Below are 19,042 nucleotides of genomic sequence, written 5' to 3'. Positions count from 1 at the left end.
TTGATTCCAACATTTTCCCCACCACTGATGTCAGGCTAACCGGTCTATAATTACCCGTTTTCTCTCTCCCTCCCTTTTTAAAAAGTGGTGTTACATTAGCTACCCTCCAGTCCATAGGAACTGATCCCAATTCGGTAAACTGTTGGAAAATTATCATCAATGCATCCACTATTTCTCGGGCCACTTCCTTAAGTACGCTGGGATGCAGACTATCAGGCCCTGGGGATTTATCGGCCTTCAATCCCATCAATTTCCCCAACACAATTTCCCGCCAAATAAGGGGATCCTTCAGTTCCTCCTTCTCACTAGACCCTCAGACCCCGAGTACTTCCGGAAGGTTATTTGTGTCTTCCTTCATGAAGACAGAAGCAAAGTATTTGTTCAATTGGTCTGCCATTTCTTTGTTCCCCATTATAAATTCACCTGAATCTGACTGCAAAGGACCTACATTTATCTTCACTAATCTTTTTCTCTTCACATATCTATAGAAGCTTTTGCAGTCAGTTTTTATGTTTCCGGCAAACTTCCTCTCGTACTCCATTTTCCCCCTTCTAATTAAACCCTTTGGCCGCCTCTGCTGAATTCTAAATTTCTCCCAGTCCTCAGGTTTGCTGCTTTTTCTGGCCAATTTATATGCCTCTTCCTTAGATTTAACACTATCCTTAATTTCCCTTGTTCGCCACGGTTGAGCCACCTTCCCCATTTTATTTTTACTCCAGACAGGGATGTACAATTGCTGAAGTTCATCCATGTGATCTTTAAATGTTTGCCATTGCCTATCCACCATCAACCCTTTAAGTATCATTTGCCAGTCTATTCTCGCCAATTCATGCCTCAAACCATCGAAGTTACTTTTCAGGAGCCTAGTTTCTGAATTAACTGTGTTACTCTCCATCTTAATAAAGAATTCTACCATATTATGGTCACTCTTCCCCAAGGGGCCTCGCACAACAAGATTGCTAATTAATCCTTTTTCATTACACATCATCCAGTCTAGGATGGCCAGCTCTTTAGTTGGTTCCTCGACATATTGGTCTAGAAAACCATCCCAAATACAGGAAATCCTCCTCCAACGCATTGCAACCAGTTTGGTTAGCCCAATCAATATGTAGATTACTGTCAACCATGATAACTGCTGTACCTTTATTGCACGCATCCCTTATTTCTTGTTTGATGTTGTCCCCAACCTCACTACTACTGTTTGGTGGTCTGTACACAACTCCCACTAGTGTTTTCTGCCCTTTGGTATTCTGTAGCTCCACCCATACCGATTCCACATCATCCAAGCTAATGTCCTTCCTTACTATTGCATTAATTTCCTCTTTAACCAGCAATGCCACCCCACCTCCTTTTCCTTTCTGTCTATCTTTCCTAAATGTCGTATACCCCTGGATGTTGAGATCCCAGCCTTGGTCACCCTGGAGCCATGTCTCCGTGATGCCAATTACATCATAACCGTTAACTGCTATCTGCGCAGTTAATTCGTCCACCTTATTCCGAATACTCCTCGCATTGAGGCACAGAGCCTTCAGGCTTGTCTTTCGAACACACTTTGCCCCTTTAGAATTTTGCTGTAATGTGACCCTTTTTGCTTTAGGTTTCTCTGCCCTCCACTTTTACTTTTCTTCTTTCTATCTTTTGCTTCTGCCCCCATTCTACTTCCCTCTGTCTCTCTGCATAGGTTCCCATCCCCCTGCCATATTAGTTTAACTCCTCTCCAATAGCACTAGCAAACACTCCCCCTCGGACATTGGTTCCAGTTCTGCCCAGGTGCAGACCGTCCGGTTTGTTCTGGTCCCCAGAACCGGTTCCAATGTGCCAGGAATTTGAATCCCTCCCTTCTGCACCATTGAGCTATCCTGCGATTCCTACTCTGACTAGCACGTGGCACTGGTAGTAATCCTGAGATTACTACTTTTGAGGTCCTACTTTTTAATTTAGCTCCTCGCTCCCTAAATTCGTCTCGTAGGACCTCATCCCATTTTTTTACCTATATCGCTGGTCCCTATATGTACCATGACAACTGGCTGTTCACCCTCCCTTTCCACTCCAGCGGGGAGCTTGTTGAGCATGAGATGGAGCACTGCAGCAAGGGAGATCGAGAAGAGGTTGGCACGATGATGCAGCCCTGCTTGACCCCAGTCTGGATGTGGATTGGGTCTGTGGTGGATCCGTTGGTCAGGATCACAGCTTGCATGTCGTCGTGGAGCAGGCGGAGGATGGTGACAAACTTTTTAGGGCAGCCGAAACAGAGGAGGACGCTCTATAAGTTCCTTGCTGTTGACAATGTCAAAGGCCTTTGTGAGGTCAAAGAAAGCCATATACAAGGGCTGGTGCTGTTCCCTGCATTTCTCTTGTAGTTGTCGCACGGTGAAGATCATATCCGTTGTACCCCTTAGTGGACGGAATCCGCATTGTGACTCTGGGAGAAGCTCTTCAGCCACAGGGAGAAGATGGTTGAGGAGGATTCTAGCTCCATTGGGCGGGCCACATCGTCCACATGCTGACACGAGACTCCAAAAGCAAGCACTCTATTCGGAACTCCTACACGGCAAGCGAACCCCAGGTGGGCAGAGGAAACGTTTCAAGAACACCCTCGAAACCTCCTTGATAAAATGCAACATCCTCACCAGCACCTGAAAATCCCTGGCCCAAGACCGCCCTAAATGGAGGAAGAGCATTCTCTGGGAGGGCGCTGAGCACCTCGAGTCTCGTTGCTGAGACCATGCGGAAAAACAAGCGCAGGCAGCGGAAGGAGCGTGCGGCAAACCAGTCTCCCCACCCACCCTTTCCTTCAAAGACTGTCTGTCCCACTTGTGACAAGAGACTGTAATTCCCGTATTGGACTATAGTCACCGGAGAATTCACTTTTACAGTGGGAGCAAATCTTCCTCGATTTCAAGGGACTGTCTATGATGATGAAGTGCGGTGCCCAAAATTGGACACAATTACGCTAGTTGAGGCCGAACCAGCCCATGTCAATCAGGAAGCAGGCTGAGAATACCTGGCCTCAAGTCAAGCTCAGATCCCAGAAGTGAAAATTTAGCCTCTAACCCACTGCAACACCCAGTCTTGTTCTTTTCTTGTATGTTTTCAGCATCTACCCCTTTAGGCTCCCATACCGTTTACAAGCAAATATGGTGGGTTGGTTACCTGCTCCCAAACATCTACCCTGTATGACTCTTGCAGCATAGTATAAAACAGTGGCACTTATTAACTACTCTGCTTTTCTTTCCCTGTTAGCAATCATCTCTTCTCTGCTATTAGCCTCCTTCCCTCAGGAGCTTGGTTGGCCAACTGCTATTAAGAAATCAGTATATGAGGAAACCACAGGCATAAATCTCACGTCTGATCGCTCTGTGCACCGCATATTAACATTAAAAAATGTGCTGCTGCCTTGGGTCAATTTATAAAAGAGCTAATTTGTTTTATTCTATCAGCAGCTAGCTTCTACATACCAGCAATAATATTTTGGATCCTTTGGGATCAAAGGCTACATTCGAGACACTTCTCAGAAACAAGACATACATTTGGTATCATGCTGACCAACTTAACATGTCAGCCAAAAGAATAAAAATGCAATTTTTTTCCTCTCCATGAAACTTGAAATATTAAGTTTGATTACATCTAAATGATGGGGATGGAACAAGATTATATTTTATAAATATTAAGCACAATCCATTTCGTTTCTGTAGATAAGTTAACTTCATTTCTGACAGAATTCAGTCGTGACCCTTAATTTATTTGCTTCTGTAAACCCCATTTTATTTCTTTGTACTAAATACTGATAAAATATCTGAATGGCAACTAATAAAACAACCCCCTCACATCTCCCACCATTGCACAATGAAATGTAATTACATTAACATGAATAGTATCCCTTTTTGATTTCATTTAAATATAAGCTAAATGCATCATCACTGTTCCCAAGCATCATTAACCTAACTAGTGCTCCCCTCTCTCCACCCATTGCTGGGTTAACTGGAGAGCCACCTTTGGCTTGCTTGCCGTGAAGGAGTTCCGAGTCGGGCACTTGCTTTGGGAGCCTAGTGTCTGGCATGCGAACGATGTGGCCTACCCAGCGGAGCTGATCAAGTGTGGTCAGTGTTTCAATGCTGGAGATGTTGGCCTGGTCGAGGAAGCTAACGTTGGTGCATCTGTCCTCCCAGGGGATTTGTAGGATTTTGCGGAGACATCGTTGGTGGTATTTCTCCAGCAACTTGAGGTGTCTACTGTACATGGTCCACGTCTCTGAGCCAGACAGGAGGGCGGATATCATTACAGTCCTGTAGACCAAGAGCTTGGTGGTTGATTTGAGGGCCTGGTCTTCAAACAGTCTTTTCCTCAGGCGGTCGAAGGGTGCGCTGGTGCACTGGAGGCGGTGTTGAATCTCGCTGTCAATGTCTGCTCTTGTTGATAAGAGACTCCCGGGGTATGGGAAATGGTCCACGTTGTCCAGGATCTTGATGACTGGGGAGAGGAAGGAACGGACTGGTGGAGGACCTTTGTCTTACGGATGTTTAGTGTAAGGCCTATGCTTTCGTATGCCTCAGTAAATACGTTGACAGTGACTTGCAGTTCAACCTCTATGTGCTCAGACACATCGTCCGCGTACTGTAGCTCGACGACAGTCGTTGGGGTGGTCTTGGACCTGGCCGGGTGTCGACCAAGGTTGAACAGGTACCCACTGGTTCTGTAGTTTAGTTCCACTCCAGCAGGGAGCTTGTTGACTGTGAGGTGGAGCATGGCAGCGAGGAAGATTGAGAAGAGGGTTGGTGCGATGACACAGCCCTGTTTGACCCTGGTCCGGACGTGGATTGGGTCTGTAATGGATCCGTTGGTCAGGATCACGACCTGCATGTCGTCGTGGAGCAGGCAGAGGATGGTGAAGAACTTTTGGGGGCACCCGAAATGGAGGAGGACGCTCCATAGACCTTCGCAGTTGACAGTGTCAAAAGCCTTTGTAAGGTCGAAAAAGGCCATGTATAAGGGCTGGCGCTGTTCCCTGCATTTTTCCTGCAGCTGTTGCGCTGTAAAAATCATGTCTGTTGTGCCCCGTAGGGGACAAAATCCACACTATGACTCCGGGAGGAGTTCCTTAGCCACAGGGAGAAGACGGTTGAGGAAGACTCTAGCGACAACTTTCCCAGTGGCTGATAATAGGGAGATTCCTCTGTAGTTGCCGCAGTCGGACTTGTTCCCTTTTTAAAAGATGGTCACGATCACTGCATCTCTGAGATCTCCCGGCATGGTCTCCTCCCTCCAGATGAGAGAGACGAGGTCATGTATTCACGCCAACAGTGCCTCTCCGCCATACTTCAGTGCCTCAGCGGGGATTCCATTCGCTCCCATCGCCTTGTTGTTCTTAAGCTGTCTTATGGCTTTTTCTACCTCATGCAGTGCTGGGGTTTTACTGAGGTGGTGGTGGGTAGCATGCTGCAGGATGGAGTCGAGTACACTCGAGTCAAAGGCATAGTCTCGATTGAGGAGATCTTCAAAATGCTCCTTCTAGCGGGCCCTGACTGCCTCGGTGTCCTTGATGTGCATTTCCCCGCTTTTGGCCAGCAGTGGGGTGGAGCCTTGGGTGTTTGGACCGTAGGTGGCCTTGACTGCGATGAAGAATCCTCGCACATCATGGCTGTCGGCCAGCTGTTGTATCTCCTGTGCTTTCTCCATCCACCACGCTCTACTTGGAACTCCTTCACGGCATGCGAGCCAAAGGTGGGCAGAGGAAACGTTACAAGGACACCCTGAAAGCCTCCCTGATAAAGTGCAACATCCCCACCGACCCCTGGGAGTCCCTGACAGCCTAAGTGGAGGAAGTGCATCCGGGAGGGCCCCGAGCACCTCGAGTCTCATCGCCGAGAGCATGCAAAAATCAAGCGCAGGCAGCAGAAAGAGCGTGAGGCAAACCAGTCCCACACACCCTTTCCCTCAACGACTATCTGTCCCACCTGTAACAGGGACTGTGGTTCTTGTATTGGACTGTTCAGCCACCTAAGGACTCATTTTTAGAGTGGAAGCAAGTCTTCCGCGATTCCGAGGGACTGCCTATGATGATGATGAACTGGAGAGCCACATGCAGGACAGAAAGCCCATCATGTATATCACTACACCACTCAGTGCCTGTGAAATGAGTTTGTGTTGCATTTAGGGTGCCAAAGCAAATGTGCAATTCCCCAGCCTATCCTTATTAACAATAGTGCCTTAATGGGCCAGCAGGAATATTAATCCACTTATAAAAACAAATTAAATATATTTTTATTCTGCAGTTTCCAGTATAATTACAAGATTAATAATTCTATCACAAACAATCACACATAAAAGCATATCACTCATTTAAGCGATTATTGTATCTAAAATAGCAGAGCAGGAGGTATTTCTACTGACTATACAGGATAGGGAGGTAGATTTTTTCCCCACCGTCTCCTGAGAGATCTTTTCACCTGTGAATTCATTCAAGCACACTACAAAGACACCGCATGTGTCACAAGCACAGGACCCATGCAGCTATGCTAAGTTATTTTTTTTGTCCTCTATGAGGCTTATATAAATACGCCTGTACCAATTACATTAGAAATTCTTTAAGAGGCAACCTAGTGCCCCCTCCGCCCTCCATTATAGTTAGCAACTCCAGCTTCCCCACTTCAATCAGCAAATCTCACTGACTCTGCATCAATCAGTAAACATCAGCCTCCCACACCTGCTCCAATCAGCAATCCTAGCCCCTTCATTACTTCTCTCAGCAAACCTTGTCCACTCCTCACACTCCATTCGCCAAAGCCCAATCCCTACCTACTCATGCCATCAGATCCAAGTAAGTAACGAGGTCCATGTTCCTCTGATTACAGAGTCAATCCTACAGCATTTGAATTAAAGAATGACTCATGGCCTTGTAGGCCTCTGGCAGATGAGGGAGTATTTAAAATGCCACAATTTTGTGAGATCCCTCTTTTTCTATGTCTCTGTGCATCTGAACACTAGCAAGTGTAGAGGCACTCCGCTCATCCTGAGAATAAACTTGTGATCCTGCAACTGTCATGCACTTCATTTAAACCTGTAGAAATGGCTGTTTTGAACATGATTGCTAATTGTAGCACAAGCCTGCAATGGTCCCACATTATACATACTCCATGACCAACACTGTACTACAGCTTCCAAATTATTCCCTTATGACAGACTCCATGCTCACTTCCATGTGAATTGACCCCATTTGACTTTTAAGGCACACAAATCACACTGGAATAGTTACTAAATTGACTATTTCCCCAAGCCACCGCAAGCATCTTTGATTACTGCATTTCATTTTGGTAAAACAATCTCTCGCCAGAAAAGCATGAAGTGTATAATACTCACGACAGGGATATCGTCATGTGAAACCTTTGTCTCAGGCCATGAAACATCACAAACGACTTTGGTGGGAAGGATCGTGCTGTCACTTCACAGTACGGCTTCTCATATCCTCCTGAGGGACAATTACACTTGAATCCACCCTCTGGGAGGTTCGTGCAGGTTCCACCATTTCTGCACACACCTGGAGAGCAGCGCACAGACCGACTGTCCACTTCGCAGTGATCACCTGACCAGGGTTAAAGCGCAAAGGTCAATGAAAACACATCATACATATAATTTATTCTACTAAATTAGATGCAACTGGGATTGTGCCATCCCACAAACCCACTCCTTGTTCAAATGCTGTGGAAGTTACTCTTGCTAAAAACAAGTAAAAAAACCCTCAGTTAAAGGTGGTGCTGCAGCAGTTTGAGAATGATAATCCCAGCTGGCCCACCGAGCCCACGTCGGCTCTCAGCTAGTCCCACTTCCCCGCCTTTTCCCTGTAGCCCTGCAAATTTTTTTCTTGAAAGATTGAATTTGCCTCCACCACCCTTTCAAGCAGTGCATTCCAGATTCTAACCACTCACTGCGTGAAAAAGGATTTCCTCATGTCGCCTTTGGTTTTTCTGCCAATTACATTAAATCTGTGTCCTCTGGTTTTTGACCCTACTGTCAATGGGAACAGTTTCCCTCGATCTACTCTGTCCAGACCCCTCATGATTTTGAACACCTCTATCAAATCTCCTCTCAATCTTTTCTGCTCCAAGGAAAACAGCCCCAGCTTCTCCAGTCTATCAACATAACTGAAGTCCCTCATCCCTGGAATCATTCTCACAAATCATTTCTACGTCCTTACTTCCTTCCTAAGGAGTGGTTCCCTGAATTGAACACAGGACTCCAGTTGGGGCCAAATCTGTGTTTTATACAGCTTCAGCATAATTTCCACACTATTGTACTCTAATGGCCTAGAAATTGGCTTCGTTAGTGCCTCCAGTTATCGCCTCTGGGGGGTGTTATCGGGCACTTATCACTTACCAACCGGGCACGGCGAGATGATCGATTCTCGCTAAATTTGGCGGGAAGTATGCAGCGGCGGTAGGACGTTGTGCCCCGATTTCTTTGGCCCGGAGATCATGACGTCATCGGTGTGCACACCGCCCCGGACCCGAACTTCGGTACCGCCTCCTGCAGCATCACCAGGCGAAAACACCGGCAGCTGCAGGAGGCGTTGATCAGGAGGCCAGGCACTTCGGTGGCAAAACTTAAAGGTGAGGTGGCCAAGGTAGGTAAAAACATTTCCAAAATGTTCTCTCTATCATTTATTTTTTTGCTTCCTCTTGGCTACGATCGATCAGCTCGGCGCTCGGGCCTCGGGCTGATCGGGTCGTATTGCGGCTGCCTTCGGGGACCAGGTAAGTCTTTCCATTGCACAGCCTGCAGCGATGGCCCTTCCCTTTAAGGGAGGGAAGGAGTCTCCAAATGCGGCAGCGCTGCACGGCCCATTGTGCAGCGCTGCACACCTACCGTCCCGTCACGCTCCAAGAAGAAAGTGGAGCGTTTGATTTAGCGCTCTACTTATAAGCTGGAAACCTTTAGCGTTTGGCACTAATCTTTTCAATTTTTAAAAGTTAGCACCCCAAATGGGGCGCTCCTGAATTTCTCCCCCTATACCTCTATTTATGAAGCCCAGGATCCTGCATGCAATTTTAACCGCTTTCTCAACCTGCCCTGCCACCTTCAACAATTTATGCACACAGATTGTCAGTTCTACAGGGTTAAGGATTGACAGTTCTTCAGGCTTAATGGATTGACAGTTCTACAGCATTATCAATTAAAAATTCTAAAGAGCTAAGGATTCATATTTTTACAGGGTGAATGATTGACAGTCCTACAGGGTCAATGATTGACAACTCTTCAACATTAAGAATTGACAGTTCTACAATTTTAAGCATGGACAGTTCTACAGAGTTAATTTTAAGGATTAACAACTCTACAAGGGTCAAGGATTGTCATCTACTCCCATAGTGCCATTCAGAAATAAGGCCATCTCTGCTCACTTCCCTGTATCGCTCTCCATCCATATCCCCCTCGCCCCCAACCCTACTTCCTCTGTGTCCGCCTATTGAAAAACCTTTCTCCCAATTTACTTACAAGTGCACTTTCAAAATCACAACTGTCTAGCCTGTGGCCCTCCATTCACAACAACATTTCTGCAACCACATCACCTCCATTTTGCTTCCCGAGTCCTCATTAAAACCATTACTCTCTTTCACCCTGATCCTTCCCCGAGTATGGCCCTCATCTTCGCGCCCTCACATCTAAGGGACGCAGACTTGAATGGATATGGTGGACACCTGGTTTAGCCATTCATCACCAGATCTGGCTGCACCACATAAAGCATTATCGGGTCCTGCTCTCATCTACTAAAACTGCTTACTATTCCAGGATCATCCTGAAATTCAAAGATAATCCCTGACTTCTTTTTTCTACTACAAAATGTTCATGTACCCCCCTTTAGGATTATACCCTTTAGTTTATATTTCCTGTCCTCATTCTTTCTACCAAAATGTATCACTTCACACTTTTCTGCATTATATTTCATCTGCCACATGTCCACCCATTCCACCAGCCTGTCTATGTCTTCCTGAAGTCTATCATTCTCCTCCTCACTGTTCATTATACTTCCAAGTTTTGTGTCATCTGCAAATTTTGAAATTGTGCCCTGTACATCCACTTCCAAGTCATTAATATATATCAAGAAAAGCAGTGGTCCTAGTGCCCACCACTGTATACCTTCCTCCAGTCCGGAAAACACTACTCTCCATTTCTGTATCCATGCTGTCACTGTCCTTTTTATTCCATAACTTTGCTGGCAAGCCTATTATATGGCACTTCGTCAAACGCCTTTTTGGAAATCCACGAACACCATGTCAACTGCATTACCCTCATATATAACACACGCACACTCAAATCTGGAACCCTCGGGACCGAGACCGTCCCAGATTCCACTTTTTCCCGGACTTTGGAATGTCTTTCTGATGTCACGGATCTGGAAACACATGAGCCCCTGGGGAGGGGGGGGGGGGTTGCTTGGCGATAGGGTCACCGACCCCATCGATGAGGTCGTTGGGGGGAGCCCTGCCACTGAGGAAGTGTTTGGGCGAGGCCCCGCCAAAGAGGAGCTGGTTGGGCGGCACTGTCGCGGAGGTGGTGTTCGGGCGGGGCTCCGCCGAGGAGGAGCTGGTTGGGCGAGGTCTGCCGAAAAGGAGCTGGCCAGGCCACCCTGTCGCGGAGGTGGTGTTCGCGTGGGCCAGCGAGGAGGCCCTGAGGTAAGGGCGGTGAGGCGAGGCCCAAGGTCGGGCGGCGGCGAGGTGAGGTCCGAGGTTGAGCGGCGGAGAGGTGAGGGGTGCGAGGCGAGGCCCGATGCGAGGCGAAGCCCGAGGTCGGGCGGTGGCAAGGCGAGGGGCGGTGAGGCGAGGCCTGAGGTTGGGCAGCGGCAAGGCGAGGGGCGGTGAGGCAAGGCCCAAGGTCGGGCGGCGGCAAGGCGAGGGGCGGTGAGGCGAGGCCTGAGGTCGGGCAGCGGCAAGGCGAGGGGCGGTGAGGCGAGGCCTGAGGTCGGGCGGCGGCAAGGCGAGGGGCGGTGAGGCGAGGCCTGAGGTCGGGCAGCGGCAAGGCGAGGGGCGGTGAGGCGAGGCCTGAGGTCGGGCGGCGGCAAGGCGAGGGGCGGTGAGGCGAGGCCTGAGGTCAGGCGGCGGCAAGGCGAGGGGCGGTGAGGCGAGGCCTGAGGTCGGGCGGCGGCAAGGCGAGGGGCGGTGAGGCGAGGCCCGAGGTCGGGCGGCAGCGAGCCGAGGGGTGGTGGGGCGAGGTCAGAGGTCGGGCAGCGGCGAGACGAGGCCAGAGGTCGGGCGGTGGCGAGACAAGGCCAGAGGTTGGGCGGTGGCGGGACCGGATTCCGGAACATTTCAAGGATTCCGGACAACCCTGCCACCAATTGGTCTGGAATCCGGAACATTCCAGATTTTGGATGCTGCACTTGCATTATGACCAGTACCTCCACGATTTCCTCCCTCAATTCCCTCAACATCCTCGGATACATCCATCTGCACCTGGTGATTTATCTACTTTAAGTACAGCCAGCCTTTCTAATATCTCCTTTTTATCAATTGTTATCCTATTAAGTACCTCCACTATCTCCTCATTCACTATGTCTATGGCAGCATCCTCTGCCTTGGTGAAGACAGATGCAAAGTACTCATTTAGTACCTCAGCCAAATCTTCTGCCTCCACGCATAGGTCTCCTTTTAGGTCTCTAACTGCCCCCACCCCTCCTCTGACTACCTTTATATGCGTTACAAAAGTGGAATCGTATTCCAAAATTCTCACAATGACATGGGGGAAAAACACCTCCAAATCAGTCTGTATAGAGACCACAATGACATCCTCAAGGTCAATGCATCCAAAAAGGATTCTGATGGCTGTTTCATCCCGCAAAGGGAGATTACCCGGTCTTTAAAGGGGGAGTCTCACTATTAAGATCTCTTTTCAACATCAAACTTACGAGGCAATATGATTAGATTAACATCCAACTATTAATTTTTCATTATTTCTTTAAGCGTTCATAAAAACATCATAGAATGATGCAGCACATCAGGCCACCATTCGGCCCATCATGTTTATGAAAGAGCTATCCAAATAGTCCCACTCTCCTGCTCTTTCCCCATAGCCCTGCAAATTTCCCCTTTCAAATACTTAGCTAAAGCAATGGCAATTGTTGACATTCTCTGGTGTATTGGCTTGAAAAAATTCCTGAGATTAATTCTCAAGAAGCTAAATTATCAATAAACAATAATAGTAAATTCAGGGACGATTCGGCATTAACAATCTGTTAATTTAGTTCTCTTTCCGTGGAAGGTCAGTAACTCTCAAGTACTCTTAATATCAGTCCTCACTGTATAAAAACAAATCGAGCAAAATGGACACTGCAAACCACTATTAACTATGATTCTCTATAACTCTTCCATATAATAAAAAGGGACATGATGGTGTGATTGTATCATTACATTAGATTTTTTTTTTTAAAAGAAGTGAAATATATGGAACACGCTTGAGACTAAGTACTTAACATTAACTATCACCGTCACAGCAACCTCAGCGGTTTGCAGCTCCGATGAGGACAAGTAGTCTGATGGAAGTTCACTTTTGAGTGGGTTTTCTCAATGAATGGATTTTCCCTTCCCCCCCATATCATTTAAAATGGGAATTAATTCTTGACCAGAGTGAGCTATTCATCTTACACGCAAGTTGTTGGTCAAAATTTGGAAGAAATGGCCAGTGAGTCAGGGTGCAATGTATAACTGTAAACTATCTAATGGAACGGGTTAGATTTTATAGGTTTCTCCACTTAAAAGCATGTTGTTTAAATGAAACTTAGCCCCATGAATGCATACAGGAAGAATTGTTAGCAACGAAAACAATTGTTGTATAAGTCAAGTGTTTTCAGATAATTTAAATTTGCTGATAAAAGAAACTGGTTCCATGTGTGAAGGTTAATTTATTTTATATGCAGTCAGTAATAACACCAGTAAACATAACAGCACTTTGAGCTTAATTTTTTTTTAAACAGAGTTTCAATTTTTCATTTGCTCTGCTCCTTATGGACTCCACACACCATCCCCAAGTGAGATTCCTTTTCCACACACCGACCGAGAGATTCCTTCTCCACACACCGACCGAGAGATTCCTTCTCCACACACCGACCGAGAGATTCCTTCTCCACACACCGACCGAGAGATTCCTTCTCCACACACCGACTCGGTGAGATTCCTTCTCCACACACCGACCGAGAGATTCCTTCTCCACACACCGACTCGGTGAGATTCCTTCTCCACACACCGACTCGGTGAGATTCCTTCTCCACTGACCATCCTAGATGATATTCCTTATGGTTTTTATGTGTCAGCCCTAGCTGGCATGACAGGCTGGTGACTTATGTCCAAATATCTACCAATATTTCTATTTGACCAACTGCTAGGAGGTGCGCAACTCTCAACAAGGGGCTGAAGGCTGCACAACAAATCATCAATCCATCCCTTTTGTTCATAAAAATCCAGCCAAACAAACAGAAAACCTCAGTCCCAGCATCAATAAATTTACCCTAATAGAAAAGCAAAATACTGCGAATGGTGGAAATCTGAAATAAAAACAGAAAATGCTGGAAATACTCTTGACGAAGGATCATCGACCTGAAACATTAATTCTGTTTCTCCACAGACGCTGCCTGACAAGCTGAGTATTTTTAGCATTTTCTGTTTTTACTTTAGATTATATGTTTACCCTGATGCTTTCCCTAAATTTTCTTGGCAATAATCTTCAATTTGTGTGGCACAAATGTCCGATTACATGCTGCTTACTATAAGTTTTATTGGAAAAGTTTTGCAGTTGAAAATCTGAACTCAGTTCTACTGTCACGAGAATTTCCATTCAATTATTGGCACTGGATCATTAATGTCCAATCAAACCACTGGAACTGGCAATTGGCACCTTGGTTTAATATCTCATCTGGAGCACACCTCACCACCCCCCCCTTTCAGTACTGGTTTGGAGTATCTATTATGCCTGTTGTGTACTTATGAATGACTCCACGAGGCAATGTGTTGTACTCAAACTGTAGTGACCTTGGTCCTTTACTCATAACTCCAGTGCGAGGCAGCCGCATGGTGGCTCCCCTTTTATACAGCCCCTGCTACCAGGGCAGGAAACCCTGGTCTCCGCCAGTTGCACCCTCTAGTGGTGCCATACAGTGTAAACCTTATTGATAGTACATCAGAAAAACAAGTCTCCATCTTATGCAACTATACAGTGACTACACAGAGAGTATATCTATAGTCTGCATATATAACAGTATCAACCTACATTACAAGCTCACGGTGCAAAAGAGATTTACTAGAATGATACTCGGGATGATTGTGGAGAGATTGGAGAAACTGGGGTTATTCTCCTTAGAGCAGAGATGGTTAAGAGGAGATTTGACCAAGGTGTTCAAAATCATGAAGGGTTTTGATAGAGTAACTAAAGAGAAACTGTTTCTAGGGAGGATACAGATTTAAGATGATTAACAAAAGAACCAGAGGCGACATGAGGAATCTTTTTTTTCTTTACATGAATTGTTGTGATCTCGAATGCACTGCTTGATATGATGGTGGAAGCAGACTCAATAATAACATTCAAAAGAGAACTGGATAAATACTTGAATGGAAAAAAAATTACAGGGCTACGGGGAAAGAGCAGGGGGCAGGGATTAATTGGTTAGTTCTACCAAAGAGCTGGCACAGACGCAATGAGCCAAATGGCCTCCTCCTGTGCTGTATCATTCTATGAAGTCTCAGCTTGGGCCTCAAAACCTGAAGCTTTCCTACCTACAGATTAAAGCATTAGCAACTGAGCTAAGCTTTCATACTCAAGTGTGACTAACCTTTTACCTTTTTCTGAAGAAATGAAGAATCTTCTTAAAAAGCATTAAGTATTTAAAATAATCCGTGGGTTAGGCACTTAAAAACCAAAAGGAAAACAATGAAGCAACACACCAAAGCCATTAATGGAACATATCAAATATAAATTTTGTACTAATGGTTAATAATTAGTTAGCTCGTTCTCGGAGTAGAACGTAGTAAGCAAAGAAGACAGTTTGGATTTCACTGGTCTGTGCTGTTCTCTTAAAGCTGTGCGGCTTGCAGTGTCGCTATCCCTGTCAATAACATGGTCTTTGGGAGTCAATGAAGATTTTATAGTGTAATCCATCTTGTACAGATTGCTTTAAGAGAGCTAGAAACAAAATGTGTTAGAGACTTATGCACTATGTTATTTAGAAGGAATTTAATATGTTTTTTTACATTATGAGAGCTGTAAATAATGTGTGCTATGTTAGAGGGTATAGTACATTAGTGACTGTTATAAATAATGGACCTTCAATATGGTTTCCTCTCTTAGCAAGGGGGCATTAAATAATGTTATGCTATAATAGAGTGTTAGTGGAAGTTCAATGTGGTTTGTCAATAATTGATGGAATCATAAACAGTGCATTATATCAGATAGCTTTATTGGGGGAGGGCAGTCGAAAAGCGAGGTTAACTGACAGTCTTTGAACCTGGGCTCAAATCAAATCCATACTGATGGGACAGAGATCTCCAATCTCTGATAGCTGTGAGGGCCCTAAGCAAAATAACTGAGTGGTTTAACCCATTTCAGAGTAGATGCAAATCCACAGAATAAAGCTGTATTAAATGGCACTAAGAATAAAAACTCGACTGCACCATTCCTGGCATATGCTGGGAGCACATAAGGAAATTGCACACACCTAGCCTGTGATTTTGTATCTGTGGAAACAAAACCATGAGCTGGGAATGCATAATTTCCCAACATACTCACTCAGGGAACAGTGCTGCTGAATTTATATCACTAAATCGGCAAGTCTCTAAAGACAACACCAAAGGAAGGGCAGGGATTTTTTTTTAAGTGGCCATGTGCTAGAGAAGGCACTCTTCTGGTTTCCTTATTAGTATGGGAAGCATTAATTTTAAGTGATATCAGCAAAGGATGTGTTTCAGGATTCAGTGTACTGGAGTATTATGGTGATGGATTGGAGATATATCTCAGTGCTATATTGAGAGGTGTGAGAATGCAAGAACTTAAGAAATAGAAGGCGTAGGCGGCATGTCCCTTTGAGCCTGCTCCACCATTCAATATGATTGATCTAGGATAGACTGGCGAATGATATGTAAAGGGTTGACGGTGGATAGGCAATGGCAGACATTTAAAGATCACCTGGATGAACTTCAACAATTGTACCTCCCTGTCTGGCATAAAAATAAAACGGGGAAGGTGGCTCATCCGTGGCTAACAAAGGAAATTAGGGATAGTGTCAAATTCAAGGAAGAGGCATATAAATTGGCTAGAAAAAGCAGTAAACCTGAGGTCTGGGAGAAATTTATAATTCAACAAGAACGACAAAAAGTTTAATTAGGAGGGGGAAAATAGAGTATGAGAGTAAGCTTGCAGGGAACATAAAAACTGACTGCAAAAGCTTCTACAGATATGTGAAGAGAAAAAGATTAGTGAAGACAAATTGTAGGTCCCTTGCAGTCAGAATCAGGTGAATTTATAATGAGAAACAAAGAAATGGCAGACCAATTGAACAAATATTTTGATTCTGTCTTCACTAAGGAAGACACAAATAACCTTCCAGAAATACTAGGGGACCGAGGGTCTAGCGAGAAGGAGGAACTGAAGGAAATCCTTATTAGTCAGGAACTTGTGTTAGGGAAATTGATGGGACTGAAGGCTGATAAATCCCCAGGGCCTGATTGTCTGCATCCCAGAGTACTTAAGGAAGTGGCCCTAGAAATAGTGGATGCACTGGTGCTCATTTTCCAACATTCTATTGATTCTGGATCAGTTCCTATGGATTAGAGGGTAGCTAATGTAACACCACTTTTTAAAAAAGGAGGGAGAGAGAAAACAGGGAATTATAGACCGGTTAAGCCGGACATCGGTAGTGGGGAAAATGTTGGAATCAATTATTAAAGATGTAATAGCAGCGCATTTGGAAAGCAGTGACAGGATCGGTCCAATCAGCATGGATTTATGAAAGGGAAACCATGCTTGACAAATCTTCTAGAATTTTTTGAGGATGTATCTAGTAGAGTGGACAAGGGAGAACCAGTGGATGTGGTGTATTTGGACTTTCAAAAGGCTTTTAACAAGGTCCCACACAAGAGATTAGTGTGAAAAATTAAAGCACATGGTATTGGGGTTAATGTATTGATGTGAATAGAGAACTGGTTGGCAGACAGGAAGCAAAGAGTAGGAATAAACGGGTCCTTTTCAGAATGGCAGGCAGTGACTAGTGAGGTACCGCATGGTTCAGTGCTGGGTCCTCAGCTATTTACAATATACATTAATGATTCAGATGAAAGAATTGAATGTAATATCTCCAAGTTTGCAGATGACACTAAGCTGGGTGGGAGTGTGAGCTGTGAGGAGGATGCTAAGAGGCTGCAGGGTGACTTGGACAGGTTAGGTGAGTGGGCAAATGCATAGCAGATGCAGTATAATGTAGATAAATGTGAGATTATCCACTTTGATGGCAAAAACAGGTATGCAGATTATCTGAATGGTGACAGATTAGGAAAAGGGGAGGTGCAACGAGACCTGGGTGTCATGGTACATCAATCATTGAAGGTTGGCATGCAGGTACAGCAGGCGGTGAAGAAGGCAAATGGCACGTTGGTCTTCATAGCGAAAGGATTTGAGTATAGGAGCAGGGAGGTCTTACTGCAGTTGTACAGGGCCTTGGTGAGGCCACACCTTAAATATTGTGTTCAGTTTTGGTCTCCTAATCTGAGGAAGGACATTCTTGGTATTGAGGGAGTGCAGCGAAGGTTCACTAGACTGATTCCCGGGATGGCTGGGCTGACATATGAAGAAAGACTGGATCGACTAGGCTTATATTCACTGGAATTTAGAAGAATGAGAGGGGATCTCACAGAAACATATAAAATTCTGACGGGATTGGACAGGTTAGATGCAGGAAGAATGTTCCCAATGTTGGGGAAGTCCAGAACCAGGGGTTACAGTCGAAATGTAAGGGGTAAGCCATTTAGGACTGAGATGAGGAGAAACTTCTACACTCAGAGAATTGTGAACCTGTGGCATTCTCTATGACAGAAAGTTGTTGAGGCCAGTTCATTAGATATATTCAAAAGGGAGTTAGGCTAAAGGGAGAGAAAGCAGGAATGGGGTATTAAAGTTGCAAAAATGATCAGCCATGATCTTATTGAATGGCGGTGCAGGCTCAAAGGGCCAAATGGCCTACTCCTGCACCTATTTTCTATGTTTCTATGATCTTCGACTTCAACCCCTCTTCCCTGCCCGATCCCCATATATATCAAAAAGATATCTATCAAAAAGTATTAAAGTGAGGCGGGATGTGGTATACCAGAACATTATTGTGAGGGGTGCAATTACTGAGACAGTTTTTTCAATCTGGTTTCGCTATTAATAAAGCAGACAAATAGGACTTGATGTTAATGAGGGGTTTGTTACCACACATTTTTTTTTCTGTTTTAGCAAACAAAATATATTCATGCTTATAGTTACCATGCCTCAAAGTAATATTATTTCTAATGGCCTCAGTGGAAGTAGGGTGAGTGACACATCAAACAAGCCCAAATTTGGATCATGTCAGCTGTGGCTCAGTTGGCCTCCGAGTCAGAGGTTGTGGGTTCAAGTACCATTCCAGAGACTTGAGCACAAAAATCGAGGCCGACACTCTTGTGCCGTATTAAGGGAGTGCTGCACTGTCGGAGGTGCTGTCTTTAGGATGAGACATTAAACCGAAGCCCATCTGTCCTCTATCAACATAGAAAATAGATACAGGAGTAGGCCATTCGGCCCTTCGAGCCTGCACCACCATTCGATAAGATCATGGCTGATCATTCCCTCAGTACCCCTTTCCTGCTTTCTCTCCATACTCCTTGATCCCTTTAGCCATAAGGGCCATATCTAACTCCTTCTTGAATATATCCCATGAACTGGCATCAACAACTCTCTGCGGCAGGGAATTCCACAGGTTAACAACTCTCTGAGTGAAGAAGTTTCTCCTCATCTCAGTCCTAAATGGCCTACCCCTTATCCTAAGACTGTGTCCCCT

The 19,042-nt window shown here is 45.4% G+C and overlaps 1 protein-coding gene across 1 annotated transcript in view; it reads right to left on the bottom strand.

The window, feature by feature from the left end:
- celsr3 (cadherin, EGF LAG seven-pass G-type receptor 3) overlaps nucleotides 1-19,042 on the bottom strand; it is a 325,097-nt gene that overhangs the window by 223,086 nt on the left and 82,969 nt on the right. Inside the window, exon 3 of the mRNA XM_070894776.1 lies at nucleotides 7,357-7,579. Coding sequence (XP_070750877.1) covers nucleotides 7,357-7,579 — 223 coding nt within the window. The remainder of the gene's footprint in view (nucleotides 1-7,356; nucleotides 7,580-19,042) is intronic.

This window comes from Pristiophorus japonicus, chromosome 12, assembly GCF_044704955.1.
Source record: "Pristiophorus japonicus isolate sPriJap1 chromosome 12, sPriJap1.hap1, whole genome shotgun sequence".
NCBI lineage: Eukaryota > Metazoa > Chordata > Chondrichthyes > Pristiophoridae > Pristiophorus > Pristiophorus japonicus.
The sequence above is the reverse complement of the archived record's forward strand: the minus strand, read 5'-3'. Positions and strand labels throughout refer to the sequence as shown.